At 42.5% G+C, this 27,615-nt stretch overlaps 1 protein-coding gene across 1 annotated transcript; it reads left to right on the top strand.

Annotated features, from left to right (window-relative positions):
• The first annotated feature begins 851 nt into the window (after positions 1-851).
• Positions 852-26,732, top strand: LOC103799380 (testis-expressed sequence 2 protein-like). Its single transcript, XM_009071693.1, is given in 12 exon segments — positions 852-2,498; positions 8,720-8,920; positions 9,944-10,280; positions 11,441-11,688; positions 12,993-13,142; positions 14,521-14,620; positions 18,838-18,970; positions 22,414-22,467; positions 22,469-22,522; positions 24,438-24,647; positions 25,069-25,189; positions 25,978-26,732. Coding segments are annotated over 12 exon segments (3,351 nt in total). The 5' UTR covers positions 852-869; the 3' UTR covers positions 26,092-26,732.
• Positions 26,733-27,615: the final 883 nt, after the last annotated feature.

Genomic DNA, 27,615 nt, shown 5'->3' with positions numbered 1-27,615 from the left:
TCCCCAGTCTACTTCTGTGGGTCATTAAAATGCTTGTAATATTGTGCTTCCCACACATGAAGACTTTTATGTATTTCTGACCTTGCTTTGAGTTTCAAATTTGCTTTATTTAAAAAAGAAATATAAAGCATTATGGTATTTAGAAGGAATTGAAAGTTAGGAGTGAAGACCTTTAGTATGTTGGGATGGAATGAGGCTGCTGGAATTCAGAGGTGCATCTGGTGGGGAAAATAGAAAGGTGGTGCATCAGGGATGAGCTGTAATTTAGAACACTTGAAGATCATTTGAAGAACAGCATGGCACTTGTTAATATTGTCATTTTGTGCTATGTGGAAATATGTTAAGTAGCAAACAGTAACCTAGATCTGTAATTCTGAGCATAAGTATCTTCTGCTTGGTGTTTCTATCGGTTGGGTTTGGATTTTTTCTCTACCTAAAATTGTGTCATTCTTCCCTGAGAAGGTCTCATAATGCTCTCCATGCCTCTCCATGATTGCCAGTTGTCCTAAGCATGTTTTTCTCCTTGTCTTTCTTTGAATCTATTCTTGCATTCAGTGATAATAAAAAGGAGATAGTTAAGCAGATGCAAAGGGAGTATTAACTAAGATAGAGATATGTTTTATGCAATGAAATAAATCTGTGGTGCATTTCTTTAGTAACAGTCCATTATTTGATGAGACAGCTGTAAATCCAGTGAGGTGGAGAGTGTCCAGATGGTTTTAATTTTCAGCTGACTCACCTGTTGTGAATAACCTGTCTCTTGTGTTTGGCTTAACACTTGAAAATATGGGTATTTGAACAGGAAAAGAATGCATTTGACGTGGTATTCTGTTTTTTTCACAGACTCTGACACATCTCTGGAACCTGCAATGACAAGTCGGAACAGTAAACATGCAGAGAAAACTGGAGAAATGTCCTCAAAGCAGTCAACACCAAAAGTGCAGGTCCAACGATCTGTCTCCCGAGAAACCATCACTATTCATTTCTCTGCATTTGGGAAGGAGGAAGAAGAGGAGGAAGAGGAGTTTAAGGAATTTGTTGATGAGGAACTAGATGACCAAAGCATTGTAACAGCACTTGAAGCCAAGGAAGACCTCTGCTTTGAGCATACCGGCCATGATTCTTCTGGTCCAGCTACCTCGCTTAACATGGCCAACTCTGCATCACTGCTGTCCTCATCGCCTGCAGTTCTGCCAACTGCAGAGACTGTAAAGCTGTTGGACTCTCCTTCCACATCCCAAGTGTTGAGTGCAGTGCCACTAGTCCTGTCTCCCTCGTCACACTCATGTCAGACGGTTAGCGTAGCGGGTGCGGCGCCACCAGTGGAACAGAAATCCAGCCTGTCGTCTTCCCCATCCTCATCCCCTTCCAGGTCAGTTGTCTGCTCCAGTGGATCATCCACAGTTTCTAGTTCAAAGCCTTTTAAGGGGTTGGTCAAGTCGCTTTCAACAGATGTGGAGCCAAAAGACCCCACCCCACCGATGAGACATAGACAGTTAATGAAAACCTTAGTGAAATCTCTGTCTACAGACACTTCTAAACAAGAGTCTGAAGCTGTGTCTTACAGGCCACCTGACTCGAAACTGAACTTGCATCTGTTTAAACAGTTCACTCAGCCTCGAGCTACAGGTGGCGATTCTAAAACTGCCCCTTCCTCTCCCTTAACATCTCCCTCTGACACTCGTTCCTTTTTTAAAGTCCCTGAAATGGAGGCTAAAATTGAGGATACTAAAAGACGCCTTTCTGAAGTGATCTACGAGCCTCTGCAGCTGCTCAGTAAAATAATGGGTGATGAAAGTAGTAGCCACAGGCCCAAAGCCTTATCTTCAAGTGCTTCAGAACTCTCAAACCTTTCCAGTTTGAATGGCCATTTGGAAAGCAATAACAACTACAGCATTAAAGAAGAAGAATGTGATTCGGAAGGGGATTTCTATGGAAGTGACTCTCAGCTGAACAGGAAGGATCAGTCAAAAGTGGCTGAGGAACATGCTAAAGAGATGGAGACCAAAAGCTCTCAGTCTGCAAGCACAAAGGACCTGAGTTCAAAACCTTCACTCGTACTTGAAAAATGTTCATTGTCTGCACTAGCGAGCAGGGAGGACGAGGAGTTTTGTGAACTGTATTCTGAAGACTTTTTCATGCTAGAGGATGAAAGCAAAGCTGATAAACCTACTGAAACTTTGGTTGATCCTGAGGTGACTGAGGAAACTGCTACTATGCTCAGTAGTGAAGATGAAAATAATCTGTATGTGCAACAGCCTAAAATACCAGTGAAAACTTTATACTTCTTAACACTGTTAGTCTATGCTTACTTTATTATCCCTCTCCCTGGCTACTTAAGTGGACTTTTACTTGGAATGGCCCTTGGATTTATGGTAGCTGTCTGTGTGATTTGGCTTCTTACTCCACGTACTCATGAATATCTCAAATTGCATACAAGTATGAAAAAACAATGGAATACAGGAGCTCTGGACATCAAAGAACCTGAGATACTGAAGGTGAGGTCCTGGAATTTTGTGTGTTTCTCTGTGTGCGTTATTTTGGGTAGAAAGAGCAAACTAGATTTATTCTGAAGGTGTAAATGAGCTGCATTATCCCCATTTGTAAACAGAGTATTGTTTTAGGGTCAGGTGGCTTTGGTGGGGGCACAAATGGTTTTTGTATCCAAGAATGTGTAAGACTTCAGTGTCCTCAAGAATTTGTAGAAAAGCAAAATTGCTCGAAAAAGGCAAATGGTTTTGGTGATGGATTTGAAATGATCCAGCTGAGCTACTGAGAGCAAGTAGTGTCAGAGTTTAGTGTGTGAAATAACATTTGTGCTAGAAGCTGTATCTTGGGAGATGCATTTTGTTTCTGAAATATTTTACTGTCTAGGCAGTAATTTGTCTGTCTTGTCTGTTCAGTCTAAGCAGAGTCAAAAATGTTGTGTTCAAGTACAGCATAGAGCTTTGGAGAGCAAGTGGGTTCTCCTCAAACATGAGCTGATTAGAAAGAGTGGAGGAATGAGTGATGAAAGGGACATACTTGTGGGTTGTGATGTCTGTGGTTCTGTATGCTGCTGTCTTGAATGTTGTGCTGCATAATATGGATTACAGTTCAGCAAAATGTGTGCCTGGGAGCTGAAATGAAGCTCTTAGAAAATTCATCCTCCCTCCTCTTTGCCCTTCCCCGTCTCGTTCAGATAATGCAAGTTGCTGTCTGAGCAGTTGTGATCCAAACAACCACTCAGGTCCTTCAGTGGCTTTGTGCTTCTCGTCCCTGTCCTGCCTAATCTCCATCTCTGGTGGATTAAAATAATCTTTACCCAACTGCAGAATTCTGAGCAATAAAGCATCTCCTAGTTTCTGCTGTGCAGCAGAAGCATTTCAGAACGATCGTGGCACAACCTTCACTTGATATCACTTATCAGAGCTTTTGTGAATGCTTTCTCGTGTTGGTGTGAATATTGAATTGAGCTTTCTGAAGGTACATCACCAGTTGTGTGACTGCTCACCTGTACAAATCCTGACACTTTCAGTTCTGTCCTTGTTATTTGGGTGCTGAGACCCTGGGTGTAAATTTGCATCAATACTTGAAAGCTGGTAAAGATCCTGATGGTCATTATTGGCTGCTGTTAAGCTGTCTCTGAGGTCTTAGCTGCTCTTCAAGAACTTTTAAACTCTATTTTAATACTTTTATCCAGGAAATACATTTTGAGAATGGCTGTAGGCAAGAAATGGACAGTGTGGAGAAGTCTGTATGAATGTAGATTAATGTTTTTTATGATCTGATGGGTATTTCTTATGCTCATTAGTACACAAAGTAATTTTCCTTAATATGTAAAAGCTTCAGGAGTTTAAAAACCAGCTCAGTGCCCATATTGAAGTGGAACATAACGTAATATGATTTAGCAGATTTCAAGTTATTATTCTCACTTCATACAACTATTTTCTGTTTGCATCTGTCAAAATGAGTACTGGACACTTTAGATCCTTATAAAAAGGAGACAAAGACTTAATCTGTTACAAAACTCAGGTGAATATAGAAAAATCAAACTTGATGCTCTTGCTTAAAGATGTTCTCTGCAGAACTTGTTGGTCTTGTTTTCTGGCCTGGGCTGCTGTCATGCAATTATGATAAATGCTGTGAGTAAGATCCCTTTAAGGGGCTTGAGGAGTTGGGATTCTGCCAAACTGTTGTCAAGCTATTTCTGTACCAGTATGTGTACGTTCTCCCCCATGTAAATACTGTTTGAGAAGTTTGCATTTCCCTGGTTTGAAGAACTAGTGGAAAATTTCCCTCAGCAATTACTGAAACACTTGAATGTTGTTATTTTCTCCCCTGAAATTGTTCCTTGGCCGTAGGGAAAAAGTTGTGCTGGTTAGTGTGTTCTTCTGTAGATTTCTGTGCTTAATTCACTCAAATATCTTTAGTGTTGGGTGAGAACATCCCCCAGCCAGAAAATGCACAAAACCTCTGCATCTTCATGGCATGTTTTCTTACCTGCTTATTCCCTTAGTCAGTTCTCTGGCCTCCTTTTCATTTTTTTTTTTTTCTCCCTCTGCCCACATTTTTTTTTTCTTTAATGCATTAGTCTTTTCTGACTTCCTTCTTGGCCTCTCAAGTGTGCATTCCCTTGTGCTGTGCTGGCTGAGACGAAAGGTTTTAAGTAACAGCTGAAATGGAAATGGTAAATTTACCCTTTCCATTAGAAAGGACTTTGAGGAGCAGAGCACAGTGGCAGTGCCTGCTGGAGAAAGGAGCTCTTGGAGCCACAGCTGTGCAGGAAGAGGAGCCTTTCTACCAACATGCTATTCCTGAGTACCATCCAAGGGATTTCATGTTTGATTGTGGCCTCTGGCAGACAAATGTGTTTTCCAGTCAAGGTGATGGTGACTTCTCCAACCTTAGACCTTTTTTAATCTCTTTAGATTCCCTGTCAATAAAGCTCAAAAAGTGCATTATATTTTTCCTCATTTATCAAAGCAAAATACTATCGCAGCCCTATAAAATAGTGGTTATGAGAAGAATAGGAATACAAATAGTGTGATATGAGTGATCAACAGTCTTTAGAAAATGTTGATGCTTTGATTATATCATTTCATGATGATGGATAGTGATCAATCCGTTAATATCACAAAAAAACTTTGGGGACAGTTTTAATCCAGATTTGGGATTTTGTTGATTCTTTTATTTATGTATTTGAATATATCAAAAGTGATACTGTAATTTATTTTTACTTGCAGACCTGGTCTGTGCCCTCAAGGTCCTTCCTAAGGATCTGTTGCAGTTGCACCTCATCTTCTCTCAGGTTATGGTATAAAGATGACTGAGACTAAGTACTACTAAAAAGTTGGTACTCTGCAAGGCCCAGTTGCAGTTCTTGCTGGCATGAATTACTCTGAATTGCAGTTTGACTAAAAAATGTGGAGCCCAGTGATGACAGAGGAAAAGCAAACGAGGGGAAGCCTTTTAAAATGGTTTTCTGTAAGTGCCTGTGAGCCCTGAGCTGTGGCAGTGGGTTCAGGTTCGTTATCAGCCTGATGGTGAGACATGTTCTGCTTTCAGCTGTGAGTCCAGAGCACTGCTGACCTTGACAAAGGGAGATCACAGGATCCCTGTCAATGGGAGCAGCTGCAGAGCACCATATGACTATGGTTATTGTCCTCCCTGAATTACTAAATTTCTTATTTTAACAACTTCGCTAGTACAAAAAAGACCCATCATACAGTCCCTCCTCTCCTACACAAGGAAATCCATTGTTGTTTCAGTAGTTTGGGAAAATTTATCTGTTGTTTAGCACGTTATGGCAACATAACTTCTCTGTTTGGGTGCATTGCAAAAGGGTTTCCGTGGGCTGCGAATCTTTTGTTCTAATTTCATTTTGCAAGAAGAGGGGCGGAGGTATTTCTGCTAAAATGGCTTTGGAATGACTTCTAGGGCTTCTTGGATAACCTTCTCAATTTTTTTAAGCTAAATGGAACAATTTCCACAACAGACACTTGCTAAAGTGAGAAATCAGGTGGTGGTGTTACCCCCTTTAACAGTTAGTTATATGAGGACGGAGAAAATTCCTGCAGCTGGCCCACGTTTTCAGGTTCAGAACAGAGTGAAGAACCATCGTTTGGTGAAGTATTAACACTTCACTCTCAGCCATGCAGTGTTTCTCTGTATAACAAAATAGTTTGGAAGTTGAGTGCAGAAAAGAAGCAGTGGATCTGCAGAAATTAGGAAACTAAAAATGGATGTACAGGGAGGGTTTGTAGTAATGAGATATCTCTTACATCCTGACTGGGTTGGCTGGGTACTGTCTGAAAAAAAAACCCAACCAAATATTTGAATTTAAACTTGTGTCTTTTGTTTTTGAGCTATGCCTCAAATGCACGAGGCACCCAGTGTCCTCCTCATGCAGAAATCACTATGTAAGCTGCTGTTTCTCGGTGGTAAATGTAGTTATCTTCTAAATTTTGTAAGTTCAGTACTTTTGACAGCCAGAGATCGTTGTTAGAAGTCTTGCTGGGGTTCTTCAGTTGGTGGCAGGGTGGTGGTTGTGCTGTGAGAGTGGTGTGTGCTCTGCTGCTGGGCACGGGGAGCAGGGCAGGCAGCACTGCAGGGTTGGAGGGTTGTGTGTTTGGCAGAGTGTACAGCTAATCCCTTTGTTTGAAGTGGAAAGCCTGGGCACATGGTAGGGATCAGAAGAGCAGGAGGGATTTTTACCCCTTACTATGGTATGTGAGAGTCAAGAGAATGATGAGTAAATCACTCCCTGTTCTCCGCAGAGCTCAGGTGCTGGAGGCAGCAAACTCCAGCCAGTTCCAGCTCGAGCAGGACAGTAAAGAAGTGTCAGGTGTACTCTGACCTTCCCTCTTGGGCCACACATACCTGAAAGCTTCCAACCCTCATACTGCATAACCTCACAGCTCATTAGAGTGAGACAAAGGGCTCGTGTAAAATCCCCTTTCCATGTAGCCCTTTGTGCCAGTTGGTCGGTGTTTGGCCGAACTGCCTTGCAGAAGAAGGCAGTAAACTTTTGAGGCAGCAAATTTCCATCTGTACATTTGCCCAGGCTCCAGACTTCAGTGTCTGAGCTAGAAATAGCTTGGAGAGCTGATGTGGGAGCAGGTGGGAGTCGCTCCAAAGATCTGTGGGCCGTATGGATATTCCAGTTCTGCGCGGAGCGAACGGCTCGCGGTGCCTTTGGGCGACTCTCGTGATGTCCTTGTGCTTCAGTAAATCCAGCTGGAGTTCCTGGCTGAAAATTAATTGCTGTCTGCTCAAAGATGTCTTGGCTTAATAATTTCTAGGAAGGAGATGGGATGTGCTCAAACAAACATCACCCCTGCTGTGCAGAGCTTGATGGCTTAGAGAAAACTCTTCCTGGTGCATTGTATTTCCTATATGGTTGTTGTATATAAACCAGTGTAAACAAAAAAAACCCAAACATAAAGGTCCTTCAAAGAGTAGGTCCTGGTATAGGTATTTCTGTTAATAAAAGAAGTAATCTGCTTTGGAGCTAAGCAAAGATGAATGACTTATTCTTTCCTGAACATAAAAGAAATGCTAATTTATCTAGGTTTTTCAGGGTTTGTAGTGAAAATGGAGCGAGATGTTGAAGTAAGCAAAACATAGATATCCCTGTTACTATGGCACCTAGGAAAGCATGTGCTGTCTACTGTGAGAAATTCTATGGCTCTGAAGAAAAGGAGCATTAAAATAAATTTTACATTTCTATGCGTGGGTGAAAACTTCTTTAGTAAGTTGAAACATTGCAGTAGTTCTGGGGATGTTTTGTATAAGGTTCTTACAACCTTTGTTTGGAGGAGTACCAGAGGTGCTGGTTCAGCTCCCACTTCCCCCAGTGGGCTCACCCAGGTGTTTGTAAAGGCTCCGTTTTACTTTCTGTTGGCATTGATGAGTACTGAGTGTGCTGAACTGAAGGCTCTGGTGTGCAGGTAGGAGCAATTATCAAAGTATGTTGTGTGGCAGGTTTAGAGGAGGCAAACTTCTCCCCTTTGAATGAGTGTTGTGGTTTGTCTTCTGCCCCGTTTATCATCTCACACTGTGTGTGATCAGATGGTGGAGACAAGGGGTAACATCACCCCATGGTCAGAGTCAGCACTTAGCACTTGCAGGCTCGTTACAGCAGGGCTGGCTGGTTTGTTTGCTGCACAGAAATTAATTGAATTCCATCCACATGTATGACTCCTGTGTTGTAACTGGGCAGTTACACAACACGTGAAATGATCTCAAACGGTGATGGTGCATGAAAGCAAACTCCTTTGTGGCCTTCCACTCAGCCCTAATTGTGGGTGATTAAAATGTCAGTGCTGTCTGTAAGCAGACAGGCTGTTTGCTCTGCCTTGGCAGTTGGTGATTAAAATGTCTGTGCCTGCTGGAAGCAGACAGAGCTGCTGTGCCACACATCCCTCCTGCCTGCCTGGTGGCTTTTCCAGCATCTGCAGGTCCCACCAGGGCTCACAGAGGTTGGGTGAGAGCACCCTGCACTACATACACAGGAGGATGTTGTCAGAATAACACACTGTGTGCCTGGGACACCATCCCCATCTGCTGCTCTGTCACTTTGGTCCCACCTCATTTAGGACATTTACTGCCTCTTCCAATTTGTGCGCTAAGTGAACTAACTTAGGCAAAAAGCTTGGGTGTTTCAAGTTTTTAGGTACATGCTGTACTTGGTTTTCCAGCAGCTTAAAAGCCTGGTAACAAGTATTTTCTTCTCTAGGGGTGGATGAATGAGATTTATAATTATGATCCAGAAACATACCATGCTACGTTGACTCACTCTGTGTACGTGCGACTCGAAGGAAGCACCTTACGACTTTCCAAGCCCAACAAAAATATCTCCAGGAGAGCTGTGTACAATGAGCCAAAGCCTGAAGTCACATACGTCAGCCAGAAAATTTATGAACTGACAGAGAGCAAGGTGAGTGTGCCTTACTTAGAGCTGATTTCAACAAAGAATACTTGGCAACTTGGTTTAAACTTTGATTATTTTTTTCCACTGCTTTATTTTCATATTCTGTCATTATGTATACAGAGCTGTTGTTGTGACTAACTTGCAGAAGATTGTGCTGGGGAAGAAGATTGAGCAGGATTTAGGAAAAAAAGCCCATGTTTGCACAATAAGGGAAAAGCCTGATTTTTCTGTCAGTTCAGAGCAGAAGTTAGCACATGGGAGCTCAGAGACTTGTTCTCCACACATAAGATCACTGAACTTACACCAAAATGCATAGTCTCTGGTGATTGTCTCTCTCCCAGAGTACCTTGGGCAACATTTGCTTTTCACTCAAAGGGGGAACATGCCTTGTGTGTGATGTGGAAGGGGAGAGTGAGAGGAGCCGTGACTTGCTGTAGGTACCCTGTGAAGAGTTGCCATGTGAATTTGATTCCATTGGCATTGTATTAAGTAATGCATCAATACCTCATTATTAAAAGAATGGATTTTTTTTAATGTACTGCATCAATTGAGGCCTTGGCAGAACAGATGTAAGAGGAAACTATGCTTATATTGACTGTGGAGGCAGAACAGATGTAAGAGGAAACTATGTGTGTATTGACTGTGGGAGTTACAGGGAGAGAGGGACCAAGGTGACAGTGAGGAAAACCTCCTTCCATTTCCCTGAGTCCATATGGGAAAGGGTTTGCTCTCGGCTCTGCCTTCCATTGAAGGAAGATGGTGAAGAAGATACAGCAGAACCTTAGATTCCTGCCTCTCCTAGATTTGTTTTCCCATCATGAAGACAAGCAAAGCTGTCACATGCTGCAAGAGCACTCGACTCTTGACAGTTGACACTTGGCAATTCAACATCTGATTGACAGTTGTTCCCCATGGTATCTTAGAAAAATTTCCAGTACTTCCCTCCATCCTTGCACAATTGGTTACAGAAGTGTCAAGTGGGATACAACTGAAAAATCAGTCAATTTAACCCTTTCATTTATCCTTCAGATTTCCCTGGTTCCCAAGAGTCTGGCCCGAAAACGGATCTGGAATAAGAAATACCCAATCTGCATTGAACTTGCTAAGCAAGATGACTTCATGGCTAAGGCCCAGGCTGAGAAAGAGAATGCAGAGGAAAAGTTACCTGCTGAAAAAGGGGACTCAAACAACGAAGAGTCCAAGAAAGCTCAGGATGGAGCCAAGTGCAGTAGCCAGAAGGATCAGGTGCTGTATCTCTTTGGAAGGACGGGCAGGGAGAAGGAGGAATGGTTCCACAGGTTCCTCCTCGCGTCGAAGCTGAAGTCAGAAGGGAAGAAACCACCCAGTGCGTGTGGGGGCAAGCCAGGTACTCCCATTTTGTGTTCTAGTAGAAGTGTCTGTTCAAAGAATCAAAGCAAAGTTCAGTTTTGGTGCAGCCACAATGATCTTTCCAGGCAAGTAATACCAACGACACTGTCCCACTCCTTATCTTGGCCCCTCATTCCCACCCTGCCTTTTCCTCCTGCCCCTGTGCTTGGCTTTGTGCCTTCTGCTCTTGTGGCTATTTTTCGACTACTTCATACAAATTCACTTTTTTTTGGTGACTGTAACAGCTCCTGTAATATTTGTAAGGATTAATTGCTCAATCTTTTTTTTCCCTCTGTGCTGTTGGAACTGATGTCAACATTTGCAGTATTAGACTCAGTTCTCTTATTACCAATTTTTCCTCCTCCATCCTTCTTTCCACTCTAGTTTCCTGTAAACAGCAAAGAGCTTTCTCATGGGTTAGTGTCATAAGAAAACACATTTTTCTGTTTAAGTAACAAGTCCTGCACTAATATCTGTCTGTCTGAATATATATGTATCCCTGAGCCAACAAACATGTTTGTCTATAGTATTGATCAAATGTTTGAAATATTTTTTTAAACCATCCTCTGATATAATTTTAAACCTGAATGACTCATGTGCTTTTCTGTCTTTATTCTCCAAGAAGGTTTTTACAAATTGGTTCCCATCATTATTTCTGGCACGAAACTTCTTGAAATGCAAATGCAAAATTAATGGCTAATTAAAATTCTAATAGTTACATGCTTTTGACTGTACTTTTAATTGTCACAGCCTATAATTAGATTAGGGGAAAAAAGTTTAGTCATAGGTACACTTGAATCACCTGATTTTTATTTTCAGCATTCCCCAGCAGGGCTGTTGGGAATTCTGCCATGTGTTATACAGACGTGAGTGTCCATATTTAAAGATGCTATTGATCAGCTGACTGCTCCAGTCCCACATCCTGCTGAGTGCTGAATCATACCAAATATTGGCTAATTTGGGGTTAGGACCACCTAAGCACACAGGAGTGGAATTTACTGTTAGCCTTCAAAACGAGAGAGTGCAATGAATGGTCTTTTTTTCAGGATAAATTATACCTGCAAACCCATTTTGTTCCTTCAGTGTTTGCTCATGCACTCTGCTGTTTGACTGTCAGATTCATTCTCTGTTAAACAGCTCTAATTGCTTTCCATTCAGGGCTCCTGCCAGCACACAGCAGAGCTGACACCCAGCCTGGAGCTCTCACACACAGCCGGAGCAGCAGCAAGGGAAGTGCAGAAGAAATCACCTCCCAGCCCAAGCACAAGGACCTGGTTGGCAACACGCGACAGAAAATGCTCCTGGAGTACAATATCTATATGGCAAAGTGTATTCCACAAGAAAAGAAAAGCCCTTCGGGTAGTCCAGTCCTCAGTGCAGATAGCAGCCCAACAGCTGTGAAAAAGGTAATGCTCATCCTCCCCCAGCAGCACTGAGTAGTGTCTGTAGCTCTCACTAATCCTTTGCCTCCTGGACTGTGTTTGAATCACTCTCAGTAAACAACCTTAGTATTAAGTACAACACTCTTAATAAATGCATCCTTCGTGTTAAGTACCATCACTCTTTGTTTAAAAGATGTAATTCACGTTCTGCATCTTTGTTTCCAGACCTGCATACAATGGGCAGAGAGGAGCAGGAGGCTGTGGCACAGCATATGAATAAACAGCCAGGAACACAGATACTCTGGCCCCCAGCAGCCCCTGAAGCAGTGAGGAATTGGCTGCTGAGTCTGGCACGTGTCAGAAGTGGTGCTATAAATAGATGAGCAGAGCTGGCAGGAGACTCACGTCACTGCCCCAGCCACGGTGGCTGCGCAGGCTCAGCGTGGGAAGTGTCACTGCCAGGAAGGATGTGCAGAGCTGTGGCATCTACCTGTCTGCTCCTAGCACTGCTTTCTGCTGGCTCAGGCTTGCTGCCTGGAGCAGTGGAAGGTGGTGAATCCTTCTGTCACTGCAGGCACTCCAGAGACATTGGATGTGTTGTCTTTCCTTCATGGAAACCTCCTGGTTTTAATGCAATACCTGATAGTGAGTGTGCACACCCCAAATTATTTTAGCTGCCTTTGCTTTTGTGTGTGTAGTCAGTGATGCAACATCTGAGTGTAGAATAGTTCCAGGTGTTTTCTGATGGTTCTCAGGTAAACCTCGGGCTGTAAACAAAACCTTGTTTTGTTTTGTAAACAAAACCTTGAGGGAACAATATAGTTTCCTGAATCCTGTATAGAAACACAGGAAGAGTGTGTTTCCCTGTAGTGTGGTTATTTATCATTTATCTGTGATGTTTCTGAACTGGATTTAAAGAGGTAAGATCAGGTCTTGCTTTCCAATTTTTTGATAAATCACAGGAAGAGCAGAGTACCTGTTCTTCCCCATCAGCTGGGAGGAGAGAGTATCTCTACTGCAGACACATTTGTTCTGCCCACTCTGGGTTTATCTGCTTTTACTGCCAGAGCTTACATTGCATACAACTTTCTCATTTCACTGCCAGAGGTTAATCTATATCTGTGTGGTCTTGTTCCCTCTGTTGCATGTCAGGATGATGACAAGCTCGTGGCAGCCCAGCTGATGTGTTTGTAAAGCTGCTCTCTGTGTGAGCTTGTGGTGTTCTGAGCTGACCTGGGCTCTAGCACTGAACTTCCAGTGTAAACGAGGCCTCTCTGCCCTTAGTTCATAGAATTTACTGCTCTGGGTAACCTGCTCTGTGTTTTCAGTTGCCAGATGCCCATGTGGAAGCTGAAGAAGAGGAACAGGAGGCCTGGGTGAACGCTTTGCTTGGAAGAATATTTTGGGATTTTTTAGGAGAAAAGTATTGGTCTGATCTAGTGTCAAAGAAGATCCAAATGAAACTCAGCAAAATAAAGGTACCTAATCTGGAGACTTGCCCTACAGGCTCCTTGGGAAGGAAATGAAACACATAGTTTTAAAACAGGACAAGAAAGACTTATTTCACACTTAGATATAAAAGACACGTAAATAAATGTGATACAGAATTCCACTTCAGCTTCTCATGGATCTCAACATGTTAACTTTGCTGCTTGGGTTTGAAATGAGCTACACTGGATGAGTGATTTGAATTTGTCAAATTTTTATGTAAAAAGTAGAAGTATTATTGCATTTACTTTAGGGATGAATAGAACTGCTTAAAGTGATGAAATCTGCTTTGGGAAGCAGTAGATTGCTTGTAAGGTGGAGGAGATGAGGGAACCCCAATTCTAATGTGTTTCTGTTCACTCCAGACATGCACTACTTGAAGGAGAGGTCAGTGGGAGTAGTGGTCATGGAAGGAGCTGTCCATGGGGTGGGGGATACAGCTGTCCCTCAGCTGCATAAGCTCCAAGGGTGAAGGGAGAAATGTGCCTTGGAATGACTCTGGGATCTTCCCTTTGCCCTCTGCAACCCTTTTGAGCAGCAGCAGTTAATCACAGGCCTGTTCAGCTCCTGATGGCTGGGGAGGAGTTTGCCTGTTCCTAATGGCAAAGGAAGATGTTGTCTTGCTGACAAAAGCTCTGAAATTTAGCTGCCAGCACCAGCTGTGAGGTTGTGTTGCTTGTGCTTTGGGAAATAAGCAGTAACCTAATTCTGCCCTGTCTGTTTGCACAGTTGTGACAGCAGGGTCCCCAAACATCTCATTGGGAACATTTGAAGTGGAAAGACTGAGCATGGGGAATGGATTTGTTATTGGTGGGTTAAAACACTGTCTTGACCACAGGAAGTAGATTTTTCTATCAATTGGAAATATTTCAGTAAATAGGTACCCAAATCATAATTCTGGGCCTCTGTTATACTAAAACTATGATACAGATTTAAAAGCTAATGTGCTATGAAAGAATTTTCCGAAGATAAAAGTAGCTGAGACGTCGATATAGCTGCAGTGATAAAATACGTGGCTGAATTTAAAACCCAGAGAAGTCTTTCACGGTGAAATAGGATTTACACTTCACTCTCAAGCGTTCCACATGCTTTGACTAAAAAGCATGCTGGAGGTTTAAGGTCAGCATCTGAACTTCAGTATAGTTCTAAAAACATACCAAGCTCAGACGCTGAACCTCTCTCTAAAACACTCTGAAACTGATAACTGTGAAATTCTACAAATGGAAGAAATTTGTCTAATTATACTTGTGTTCTTTCACTGGTGGCTCTTCAGCTCAGTCCATTCCTGAAGTTCAGTGACTTTTCTCTCAGGAAACTGCTGTTTAGTTCCGTAACATGTGTTTGACTTCATGTACTCTGTCCTTTTAGCTGCCCTACTTCATGAACGAGCTAACTCTGACTGAGCTGGACATGGGGATAGCAGTGCCGAAGATCCTTCAAGCCTTCAAACCCTCTGTTGACCATAGAGGTAAAATACATCGTTCCTCTTCTGGTTCTGCCAAGTTCCTGCCTCTGTAGCTGTGGAGAACACAATTTTGATCTGGTTATCTTGTGGAAGTTTTAATCAGGGGAAGATACATGTGAGAGCAGCTTATTCTGAGGGGTCTCTGCCTCAGGCTTGGTATAACATAATCCTGTAGATGTGGAAGTATGATCATGTCTTTCCATAGGAAATCATTACTGAACTAAACTCAAATTTGCATGCAAGAGAGATGCAGACACATCTGATACTGTGTCCTGGGCTGCAGAGAGCAGTGCACATCTCCTGGAGACAGATCTGGTTCTGCACCAGAGCAGAGAGCAGGTTTGGCTCTCCAAGAGAAGTTACCTGTTCAGAAAACAGCAAATATAATGGTAATACCTTGGAAAACAAGAATACAGTGTTGCTTTGAAAATAAACTTCAAAATACAGCATCTTTTTATGTCCTTGCTACTAAATATGGATTTTTTTTTTAAAGTTGAGTGACTTTCATGCTGCTGTTTTATGGATCAGAACTGTTTGTTTTCTTTTCTGTTTTCTGGCTTGCACATGGTCCCAGGAGTGTGTCTGAGAATACTCATGTCACTTAAGTAATCTCACAAAAAAAGAAAACCTTGGGATAATGCTTTTTAGATTCAAAAATATTTAATCTTCGTGCTGAGGAGAGCTAGATTCCATTTTTCATCTAAGGCGTAATCAGAGCAGTTTTTAATTTCAAATCATGTCTGAGTTTCTCCACTCAAGGTGGAGAAATTTCTAATTGGTCTAAAGGGAAATAGTTGTTGGAGGACCTGTTGTGGTGCAGCTATGCATGGCAAGCAACTTATTTTTGTTTTAAACTGATCTTTCAGCTCTTGGATGAAGATATCAAGATCATTTCTAGATGGTGCTAAAGCAAATAAAGCAGTAGTGAGATGGTAGGAATGTAATGAATTTAACACACTTGTTATGAGTGTTAAAACCCTCTGTAGTGGCTCTAAATTACAGACCAGCACTGAGCCAAACTTCAAATCCCAGCAGCATATTTGGAACAATATCAACAAACATGGGCAGAGCAAAGTCTGAACAGATAATTAGGTGAAAATCACCCGGATCAGCCTTAATTAGCTCTCCAGTGCACAGAGTTTCTAGGTGAGGAGCAAACTATCTTGTGTCAGAGGATCCTGTGTGTTTCTGGGGTGTTTTCTCAGAGCAGGAGGCTGTGGGGGACACAGCAGATGTGAGTCCACGTCCTTCCTTGCAGTGCCCAACTCACAGGGGCTTGAGGGAATTTCTCCCACTGAAGTGATTTGTCTCTTGAATGTTTTAGTGCTGCTCGTTGCTCTGAAAGGTCCAGTGGTTCCCGAGGATGGAGAATTTGTGAGAGAACTGAGCTGTGCAGAATATCAGATAACAAACTAATTTATGCTTAGAAATGATTTAGGCTTCATCGTTGCTCGTTGTGTAGTTTGGACCTGGTGGTCTGAAGGTTGATTTAATTAGTTTTTGATGTAAGACATGTTTGTCTGCCACTCTTACTGCAGTGCTCTTCCTAACTCAGATGAAGAGTTGTCATCAGCCCTTGGCAAGAACACCAGATGCATGAAATTTAGGAGGAAATGAATGAACTTTAGCACTAACAACCTTGTGCCATGCAGATCACTGACTAAAAGCGTGAGGTTAGGAAGTGCTAACCTTTCCCTCATAGCCCTGTGAACAAAACAGACTTTGGGGAATTCTTTAAATCCTCTTGGACATACCTAACACTGGTTAGTGCTGCCTGTTGTGTCCAAATGCTATTGTTTGTCCTTACCTCCTTGAGACTTGCAGGTGTGTGTGGAAAAGCCTTAGATATGCAGCACTGGGTACTTTGCTCTCAACTTCTTGGAAATATGTTTTTCTCTGAGCTTTATAAACAGCATGTTTGACAAGAAAAAACTGTTTTGTTGTCCTGGGGAGCAAAATCTGCCTTTGAAGAGCAATAAATTTGAGGAGAGGGAATGAGCTGGGCTGCAATCAGTATTGGGGAACTAAAGCTGCTGCTTGTCCTGTGCTCCCTGCGTGGGACAGCAGGTTCTCCCCAACATCCTCCACTGCTCCCAGCAGCAAAGTGGCTTCAGCATCAGTGCAGATTTTATTGGGAGTTACAGAACAAATTGAAAACTTTGTAAAATCATTCCATGCATGATGCTTGCCAAGAGGTTTCGTGGTTTCTTTTAAACAAACCTTGGGATTTTTTTCAGTGTTTCCCTTTGCCTAGATTGAAACATTTTTGGAATTCCTTTCTCTGTTCTCATAACTTTAGTTGCAATCACAGACTGTAGTTCTAAGTCATGAGATGGGATTTAGGAGACTGCTGGACACTTGGCTTCCATTAATTGCTGAAACAGCAATGAGATTAATTAGTTCCTTCAGTTTCTCGTTCAGTTAAACTGTGACAAGCAAACGTTTATGGTAGAATTCCTAATCCATGTGATTTCTTCCATACTGAATGACATGTGAACTCTTAGTTTCTGAGTTTTTAAGAGTTTGCAGTGAATAATTACTGAAATAACTTGTTCCAATATTATACTTAAAAGGACATAAATAAGGGGATGATAATTGGAAGTGTTTAGTTTTGTAAGGATAAGTGTATTTATTGGTGAGTTGACCTTTGAATAAACCACACGTGGGGCAAAAAATCCTAACACTTTAGTATCCAGAATGAACTCCAAGATTTTATTTTTTTTTACTGAAGTGTTTGAGACAGTCATTTAAGGCAGCATTTTGTGAGGCTTTAAAATGCAGTTACTAGTTGTGACAGGCTGTGTCATACATAAATTTTAACCAGTGCTTGATTCCAAGGAAATTTTTTATTCTATGGCTTCTCTAAGTAACTACATTTATTAACAGACAATGTTAGGAAAAAAGTCTTGTTTCTCCTAATACAGTCCCATTTGGGTGCCAGCATATGCTGTAACATTTACTGTAATTCAAGGCTAAGGAACCAGAAAACTGAATCAGTTGCACCATCTGCCCAATTCTTCATTCCCTTTCCCTCCTCTACCTCCTTTTTTCCCCTCCAGAAAATGCATATGAACATTTTCTGGCCAGAAGGAATTTTCCCTCTTGGTAATGGTATCCTTTGCTTAATTTGATCTACTGTTAAAACAATATTGATGTTTGAATTGTGCTGACTCATCGATTATCTACAAACTCTGTTTTGCCGTTTTCTTGTTTCTGGTGATCTTGCTGCTACTTTCTTCCTGTAAAGAGGAAAAATCAGTATAAGGTTGAGTTTTGGGTGCTTGTGTTTGGTTTTAGAGGGGTGGTAGAACTGTGTGATGGAGTAGTTTGGGTTAGTAAGGCACCAGATCCATGACCTGGTCCTTGTACCTGTATTTCTGTTAGCATAAATGGGTGTGAGGAGGGACAGTGTCATTCTTCTGGTCTGTTTTTGCAGCAGAGAAAGCAGTAGTTGTTTATCAGTTACAGTGCATCTTTCCCAGATCAACCAAAGAGAAATTACTACTAATTGCTTCTCAGTAGGTAAATTAAAGTGGGCTGTGGCTGTGGCTGTTGTACCAGGTAGTGGTGAGGACACATTGTGTGCAGCTGGAAAAGCAAAATGCATAACCTGTGCTTGGTGGCATCTGATTTCTGATCTCTGCATCACAAATACCTCCAGCTTTGTTCAGCTGGGGTCACTTCAGAGGCAGGACCTAATCCTGCAGTTATTCCCCAAACATCTCTTCTGGTGATTGCAGTGAGTAGTCTGTGCAGACAGGAGGGTTTAACTTAATGCCACACATCTAGAATTGTCTGAGCAATGACTCTGCTTGCTGTGAGTCATGAAACAAGGCCTGTAGCTCAGTTACTGAGGGAGCATTTCCATACTTAATACACCAGTGGCAAAACAAGAGGCTGCAGGTCGTGGTGTGAGACAACAACATTGCTCTGGGATTTCAAGTTTTGCTTCCTTTGAACAGCAGAAGTAATGTAGAGGAGTGTCCCCATTGCTGTTTGGCTTGGAGCAGTGCTGTAAATAGTTTTGAAGTGAATCCCTGATTGTATTCTCTTTTCTTTGCCTTGATTCAGGTCTCTTAAGCAGTTTAGGTGTGTGTAAATCACACTCCTTTTCTTAGATCCTTAGGTGCTCCATCTTTGTGTGGCTTTGATTTGTATCTGTTCCATAAGCTTGTTTTGTGATTGTTCTCAAAGTGACATCTTTTCTTTGTTTGTTTTAGGACTATGGATTGATTTGGAAATGTCCTACAATGGATCTTTTCTAATGACACTGGAGACCAAGATGAACTTGACCAAGCTTGGTAAAGAGCCACTTGGTGAAGCACTTAAAGTTGGTGAGATCGGCAAGGAAGGGTAAGGGATTCCAGTGATGGAATCAAGCTCAAGCTTTCAGTGTGAAAAAGTGGAATTTTCCTTGCTTATATGAAGCTCTGGCTCTGCAGCAGTAAAAGGAATTGGTGGGGGAGTCATACCCGTGGCCTTTCACTGCAGCTTTAACCATGATCATACCATGGATAATTGGCTTAAAAGGCTTTTGTGGTACAATTATTTTTATATATATTTTAGTAGGGTTTTAAAATGTTCTGTGGCTAAAATTTAGTTTTGTCTTATGCTCGATTTGGGGTCTTAGGCAGTAAGACTTGAACACTGGAGATAGACAGTCATTGCCCTGCCATGTCTCAGTGAAGTGTTTTGTATTTGGCAAACACAGTAACTTACCTCACTTGTATTTGTGCTTTCCCTCTCATTTTTGTGATGTTGTTTGCATTTCATCAACCTGTCCATCTGTATTAACCTGGTGAGTGACACCTGTCAAATAGCCACCCATCAGCTGTGGAGTGCCCATTCTTGTTGTGCTGTATTCTCTTTGTACTAAACAGATCTGCAGTGCCTGAACAGCAGGTGATCCCTGGTCTGGTGTAAAACCACTGCCTGTAAATCAAAAACCAGTCTCTAAATTTGGCCATTTGTTTAGCTGTGAATACAACCTTATGGGCTTTCAGAATTAAGGTACCAGATGCCTTGCACACTCCTATCATGGCTCTGACCATTTATTCTGAGATATCTTGAAGTAATACTCAGAACAGAATTATATTTCAGTGCAGCCATGGCAAGAAAATAAATGTGAAAAACCCTAATGGCTGAATGATCTCACACTCTGGTAGAAATTCAGAGGATTTAAAATCGACCTAGATTCTCATTGTCACTGCTTGAAATGTTTCTGAATTTACATCAGTATAATTGGTAGGTGTGAGTTTTTCAAAATCCCTTTAATCCCACCCAAAAAACGGGAGATGGAAATGTCTATACAAATCAGATTTTTGCTTTTCTTCCCCATGCCTTCAGGATTTTCTTCGTGTATTTTCATATCTGTTGGGTGCAGGAATGGCCTCAGAAATAATTAGTGAGCACATTGATTAGATATTTTCAAACCAGCTTGCTGCTAGCTGAGCAATGAGCCCCCAGCAAGGCAGATGGAAGTGCCTGTAGCCAAGCAACCGATTACTTGAAGGTTTCAGCATTAGCTGCACAGGGCTGGGATGTTTCAAACACTCAGGGCCAGGGACCAGCTCTACACAGAGAGCAGCCCAATGGATTCTGGCTTGAATGAGGATTTTTTGGTTGCTTGGTTGCTTGTTTTTTTTCCCCTTAAATACATTGGATATTACAAGCAAACAAAGACTGAGAAGTATAGAACAGTTTGATGCTCATCTGTGTATCCCTCTGTTGGTTAATTTTAATTTTACTGGCTTTTCTAATTGCCAGTTGACAGTTGCTGTGACAGATCAAACTATTCTGCATGTGTTTGCATCCCTGATCATATTGTGTGCCAGTGGTGCGTGTTGGGTGCTGACGCACATCTCTGTCCCTCAAGAGCCCAGAACAAACCACCTCTTGAGATGCAGCAACCACAGACTGGTGTGAGAAAGGCACCTACTCATCCCGAGAGAGGAGGGAGGGGGAAAGCTCTGGGGTTTAGCTGTCTGTGGATGTTGTCAGTGTAAAGAGAGACAAATGGGTCAGTGTTGCACTTGCTGTTTGAAATAGAAGTGAAGTGTGCTGGGACTCAGTTTGGTGATGCTGCCCTGCACGTCCTCACAGGCAAATGCAGCTCTCAAAAACAGAAGAAAACTATTTAATTGCCAACCTCACAGGCAAATGCAGCTCTCAAAAAGGGAAGAAAACTATTTAATTGCCAGTTTTATGAAATTAATGCAGTACATACAGGACATTAGACAAATGCAGACAGGTTAACCAAAGTTACCACAGCTCCTCACCCCATCAGTCCTGTGTTGTACCATGTGAAAACAAACTGACAAATGGCAATTCATGAAATACTGTGCAATCTGCACAGGAACAATACTGTATCTCCAAAGTGGGTTTTTTGCTGCCAGTGTTTGTGTCATATAAATGGTCCTTTGTACACAGAGATCCCCTGAAATCTCACTCAGGCTGATTTATTGCTGCTGTGTTTAATGCAACGAAATCCTGTGGTCTGAGCCAGTCGGTGCATGTTGGGGAGGCACTTCAGGGAACACCTTCACCTAGGTGAAACTCCTCCTTGTCAGAAGGTGACCCCTTGGAGAGCCTGAGGATGCACTGGACATGCTTTGAGCTGGGTGTACAACGTGCCCAGGAGAAGAAGTGAGCTCACACCCTGGCATAAAACATCTACTTTGAATCTGGCCTAAAAACACAATTTTCTCCCTGAGAAACAGCTCCAGCATTGCTATTTGGGCCAGTGGCAGGAACCATCCACCTTCCCCCACATCCTCTGGGAGGTGACTCAGTTTGGTGTGCTTTCACTCTCCTGCAGGTACAAAATGCATCTCTGGGTGAGAGGAGGTTTACAACTCTGATCCCATAGCTGGATAGTAAATTCTTCAGCATGGAGAGATGCTGCTATTACTGCTCCAGGCCTGAAACAGGCAGTTGGGAAAGGAATCCTGTGCACTGGGAGCTCCACTTGAACTGTCCTTTTGCATTAGGACCTCCTGCAGCAGCTCCCAGTTTGTTCTGTGTACAGAATAGCAGCAGTGGCCTCAGTCCATGCCCTGTGTGAGGTTATTGAATGCTGCAAATACATTTCCAAGAACACACACACACACACAAAGAAAGAAAGAAGACACAGCTCTAAACTGCTGTAGAGTATTATAGTCTTGGGTATAGTCCCTGAGGGCTAGAGCCATATGCTTTTGAAGCTTGTGTTGTGTAACTGTTTGAAGCTTTTGCTTTTGGTGGAGATCAGTTAATACTGAAGTGTATCCACTGTTTCCTTTCCTCATTTTAATCCGTTTAAGAGATTTGAATTTTTGCCTCTGATTGTGTACATGGTTCTTCCATAGTTCAAGTCTAGGAATTAGTTGCTACCATGTGGTATTCTGTACCCTAAGAGCAGCACTCGTTTGATTTTATTACTTTATTTTCCCCCTTCTTTTCCCTTGGTGCTCAAACAAAACAACCTGCCCTGCCCACATAGTGCTCAGCTCATGGGCAGCTCCAGGGATGCTTTCAAATGCATTTTGAATAATCTGCACCTTTGATTTGAGTCTGTAAAATAGCCACCCCCCTGCCAGCCTCTTTCATGCAGGATTACATTGCACTGGGGAAAACAGATCGTGTGTGTTGGAGCTGGTTCTGCCAGCCAAGCCTCAGAGTGGGGCTGGGTTTGTTCTCTGAGCGTTTATAGAAAGGAGGAGGGGACAGTTCAGAGCCCTGTCATGTCAGCCAAAGCTGTGCAGGATTCATAGCTATTTCAGGATATTACATTTAACCTGGAAATTGCATTGTTTCAGTTTCAGGCCAAGGGCATATTGTCTTGCAGACAGCGATGAGGAGTCCTCCAGCGCCGGATGATGCTCCTGAGGTGGCAGGAGAGAAACAGGTGACTCCAGGAGCAGAAGGGTGAGCTGTTTGTTAATCCTTCCCTCCCCCATCCCTGCTCCACTCCTGTTGTGCTCTGTGTCACTCTGTCAGTGTGTGAGTACAGCAGAGCAGTTAAATAAACACAACTCACCCATTTCCACAGCAAAGGGAGCAGCCAGGCCAGTGGCACAGCCTGGAAGGAAGCTGCTCTGCTGTGTTCTGCCATGCTGAGAGCACTGCTCTTCCCCACGCTGCACTCTGCACTGACCTGTGCAGAGCTCCAGCTGGAGCCTCCCAGTTCCTTCACTGTTACCTTACTGGGAGAGTCCTTGGGGCAGAGAACCTGTGGGAACCTTCCCCAGTGTGTCTTGCCTGGTAGCAGAGCCAAGAACAAGGTTTTGTGTGAACTACTCTGAATGCACTATTATACCCACACTGATCCTGCTGATCCCTTATTTCCAGTGTTCCATTTTGTTTTCTCTAAGAAAACAACTGTTACTCAAGCTTAGCATTCTCTCTCTGTTTTGTGGTGGTGTTTTCTTTCCTTGCCTGTTTTTTTCCTTGAGGACTCTGTGTCTGGGCTGTGCAACACTGCCCTCTGATGCTCTGCATGGATTGCAAAGAAAATTTCCTATCAGTGTTGCCACATCATTCTTTGTTTTGGCTGCTGTTCTGATTTTTTTGCTTTCTGCATCTGATTGCAATTATGCAATGAGCGAGCTGCAGTCAGCCCCAATGTCTCAGACAATCTCAATGTTTCCCATGTCTGAACACATCTCTCATTTTTACAGTGAATATACCAGAAGACTCAGGACTTATTCACAGTGCTCCAAGGAGTTTCCTTAGAGTCTTACTCCTAAACATTTTGAAAACTGCATGAGGAATTGTTGGAATTATTGCAATTGATGCATTTCAGATCTTCTAAAAATTCACATACAGAGAACTCTTTATCAAGAAGACAAAGTGAAAGCAATTTTAATATAAAATACTGAAACAATTTTCTTACACCTCTCAAAAATCTGCATTACTACCACTATAGAATCTGACGAGAGAGTAACTCTTTTTTTGTGGGTAAAGATACAGCTAGTATAAAATCCTAGAGTTGAAATTAATTCAGCCTTGTTATATCAGCTGAGGAGGTTCTTGTCTTGTGCTAAGGAGAAAACTCTCTGTGTAACAATGCTTTCTTTATTTTTTCCTGATAGGAAAATGTCATTTCCTTAGGAAAGTTATCTGCTACGTAACATCAAGAGCCACAATTAGGTCTGATGTAGTGTGTGGAAAACACCAAATATGCTATTCTTGGAGTGTGTATTTCCAGCATGAGATAGGGGTGAGAAAAACCATATTCAGCCCTTAAAGCATCTATTTTAAAAGCCAGGATACCATCTGACACGACTGCCAGGAAAATCCCTCTTTTTCCAGAATATTTCACCATTTTTGGAATATCATTCCACCCACTGCCAACACTGTTTTCCTCTTCAGCACCTTTATACTCATCGTAAATGCTGCAATACCTTAGAGTGAAAACCTTTTTGTCCAGCACGTGCTGTTAAACAATTGAGATGATGGTTTGGCCTTCCATGCTGCTGAGAGTTGCATATGTCTTGGTGTCTCCACAATTCTGTTGGAGTGGTAGCAGACAAGTTGTCACTTCTCATGCCAATGTGCTGGCATGAGTGATGGAAGTGTATTTGCAGTTTTAAAAGATGTTGTGTTTCCAATGCCATCTGGGGAGGAGTGTTGAGGCTGAACAGAATTTCTACCAGGCACTTGTAGCTGACAGAGTAGAGCTGCTGGGTGCAGGCTCTGCTAGGTGCTGCTTGCTCATAGACCTGTTTATAGAGTTTTTGTGTCAAAAACTTCAATGATTTAATGGAAAATCCACAGCTGTCTTAGCAAAGAGTAGGTTTAAGAAAATTACCTTGATGTTTTTCTGTTCTCTGTCTGTTAGGTATGTTGGAGGACATCGGACAAGTAAGATCATGAGAATTGTGGATAAAATTACCAAGTCAAAATACTTTCAGAAAGCAACAGAGACTGAGTTTATCAAGAAGAAAATTGAAGAGGTCTCCAATACTCCATTGCTGCTAACAGTTGAAGTACAGGAGTGCAGAGGAACACTAGTGATTAACATTCCACCTCCACCCACTGACAGGATATGGTAAGAAGAACTTAGTGCAGAGCTGGGCAACATTTCAGGTCTCATAGTATGTAATAGTGTGTTAAGGGGTTGGAATGGACCTTAGAGGTCATCTAGTCCCAACTCCCTGCCCTGGACAGGGACATCTCCCACCAGAGCAGGTTGCTCAAGGCTCATCCAGCCTGGAATGAACAGTGCCAGGGTTGGGGCAGTGCTGCCAGGGTTGGGGCAGCGCTGCCAGGGTTGGGGTAGTGCTGCAGGTTGTCTGTGCTGCCTAGGGAATTGCAGCTAACAGAAGCTAACTCAAGCTAAAATGGGTTCTGGACAAGGTGCAATACAAACCAGTTGTAAATGAGGTAGGAACTGCTATTAAGAGCAGCTTGAGTGACACATTTGAGTGTCACTTGGCTGGAGTGTTGATGGAGAACCTGCTGTGCCCCAGGTACGGCTTCCGACGGCCTCCACACCTGGAGCTGAAGGCACGGCCCAAACTCGGCGAGAGGGAAGTGACTCTGGTTCATGTGACAGACTGGATAGAGAAGAAACTAGAACAAGAGTTCCAGGTGTGTTTCCTGTACATTTTCATTTCATTAGTGGCAGTTTTGGTCTATTAAAGGTGTGGGGGGAGTTATTTTTGCATGTCCATATTTCATTTAGGACTAGTTGGTGTGTCCTTCACTGCTCCTCAAATGGACTCTGGAGTGGTCTCAAGACTGTGTAGATCTGGGTGGGAATCTGTTTTAGCACAGGTCAGAATATTTTAGAGATGCAAATGCCATTTCTTTGACAGAGGTACCATGGTAGAATTTGTAGTACTTAAATAAAAACTAGGTGTTCTTAGAGGCCCAAACTGTTGTCTGAAATTAAGAACAGTTGAGGCACTAAGGTGTCCTGGCACTACTTCCTTTAAAATAACTAAAAAATCTCATTGACCATAGTGCAAAATAAAAAAACCCTCCACCTACGTGTAGGATAGGGAAACAATTTACTGACCAGATTGATTCTGGACCCCAACCCAACCTGTGCACTCAACCTGAAATCAGAACTGCTTGTTTCACTGGAAGTACAGTTTGAGAGTATCTGTAGGAGCTGAGGAAGCAGCAGTTAGGAAAAACTGATGTTTCCCATAGTGACATTTTAATTTAATGGAACATGCAGAGGTTTTCATATTTCTGAGCTTCATTTACAACTGTAACACAGCAAAAAGGCTTCAGTCAGTGTCACTGGGTCAGACAGTGCTCAACTCCAGAACCCTCGATCTGGGAGTTTGTCACATTTTTGAACTAAATTGGAAAACTAAGGTTTCGAGTGAATGCAAAGCATAACTGGGTTTAATTGCATTTTTTCCCAGAAAATCTTTGTCATGCCAAACATGGATGATGTGTATATCCCCCTGATGCACTCGGCCATGGATCCTCGCTCCTCCTGCCCCGAGCCTGGCGCGGACACCTCCGAGCAGCCGTGACGTGTCACCACTCTGGCAGTTTACAGTATTAGAAAAGTGATTCTCATGGGTTTATAAACTGTGCTGTAGTTCTCATCCTTAACTTGTGCCACTTTCCCCCCCTCCCAAGGACTTGCCTCTGCCCATACCTTTGTGCTCACTTGCCTGGTTACTGTTCCCCTGTCCTTCAGCCACATGAAGTCCCATTCCATTAAGCCATTGGTTTATTTTTGTACTGGCTGCCATCAGGTTTGTGACTGGGAGGCTGAGATGACCTGTTCTTTGGGGGAGGGAGGAGGAACTGTAAGAGATCAAGGAACTTGTTCACGCACCTTTTGTTCAGCTTATGTTTTCATGCTCTGTTAAATGTGTATTAAAGCATTGAAAAGTTGTTTGGCAGCAAAGGAACTGCCAAATGGAAAAAAAAATCCTAAATAAGGAATGAATTTATAAAACTGGAAGAATATTTTTTCTTTCTCAGGCAGTTGGAGGTGTAGAATGAACTGTTTTATGTTCTTTCACTTCTGCAGTCAATAGCTTGTGTCAAGCAATCGAAATATGAATCGCTTTCAGGATAAAAGAATGTAAATTGGATGTATAGGTGATATTGGGATTCAATGGGATATATACATATTGTTTCATACAGAACTTGTGCTTTTTTTTTGGGAAGCAAGTAGCCATAAAACACACAACTATCAGTGAAGGTGGGACTGTCAGGTTCTTGCAAACGAGGAGAAAACAAGTGGGTAAAGCCATGAGACCAAACCACAGCAAACCGCCTTATAGTGAGGTACAATCACCTTGGTTCCTGATTAATTCTGAATGTTTCTTACAGACATGAGCACACACACATGTCAGTACTGCACATTACCAGGAGTACTTAGTTACCTTACTGTGCATAGAGCCTCTTGCTACATCAAAACACACCAAGTTCTTTCTGGTAGGACTTTGTTGCTGTGAGTCTTTTTTCCATTGCACTGTGTTTACACCCAGAGCATGGGCCCAGATCTCACCTTCCAGCCCTGCAGCCCCAGGCATCGAGGCTCGGTGTTGGTGGAGCAGCTGTGGCTGACAGATTTTGACCCCCATGTGTTGGTGTTTTGGACTTTGTGGCATAGGAATTACAGCAGTGCAGTTGTTGAAGCTGATTGCAATTAGAGACTGTTTCTGCTCGTTAACGGCCAAAACTAAGGGGGAGGGGGAACTGCCTTTTCTTTCTGTCAGGTGTAATGATTCAAGGCTAAATGTATGCAGTAAATTCAAGATTTGAACACTACATATCCACTCCTTAACACATGTAGTATTTTCTGATACTCAGTGTTGCCAACTGTTCATGGATGTCAGAAAACGTTTTAGTTTACAGAGAAGGTGAGTTTTGGCTCTCCTTTAATAACATGATTTGCTTTTGGTTTTGTTTTTTTTAGAGGCAATTTTTTAAGAACTTTTTTGTACGTTGTGTTGTCACATTTGATGTAAGTCGAAATCTCCATGTATAACTTGATGATTTACCATCTCTAAATGAAGCTATTCTATTGAAGCTTTTTT

This window comes from Acanthisitta chloris, unplaced genomic scaffold (genome assembly GCF_000695815.1).
Source record: "Acanthisitta chloris isolate BGI_N310 unplaced genomic scaffold, ASM69581v1 scaffold6983, whole genome shotgun sequence".
Classification (NCBI taxonomy): Eukaryota; Metazoa; Chordata; class Aves; order Passeriformes; family Acanthisittidae; genus Acanthisitta; species Acanthisitta chloris.
Note: the sequence above shows the minus strand (reverse complement) of the source record. Positions and strands in the feature narration are given on the sequence as shown.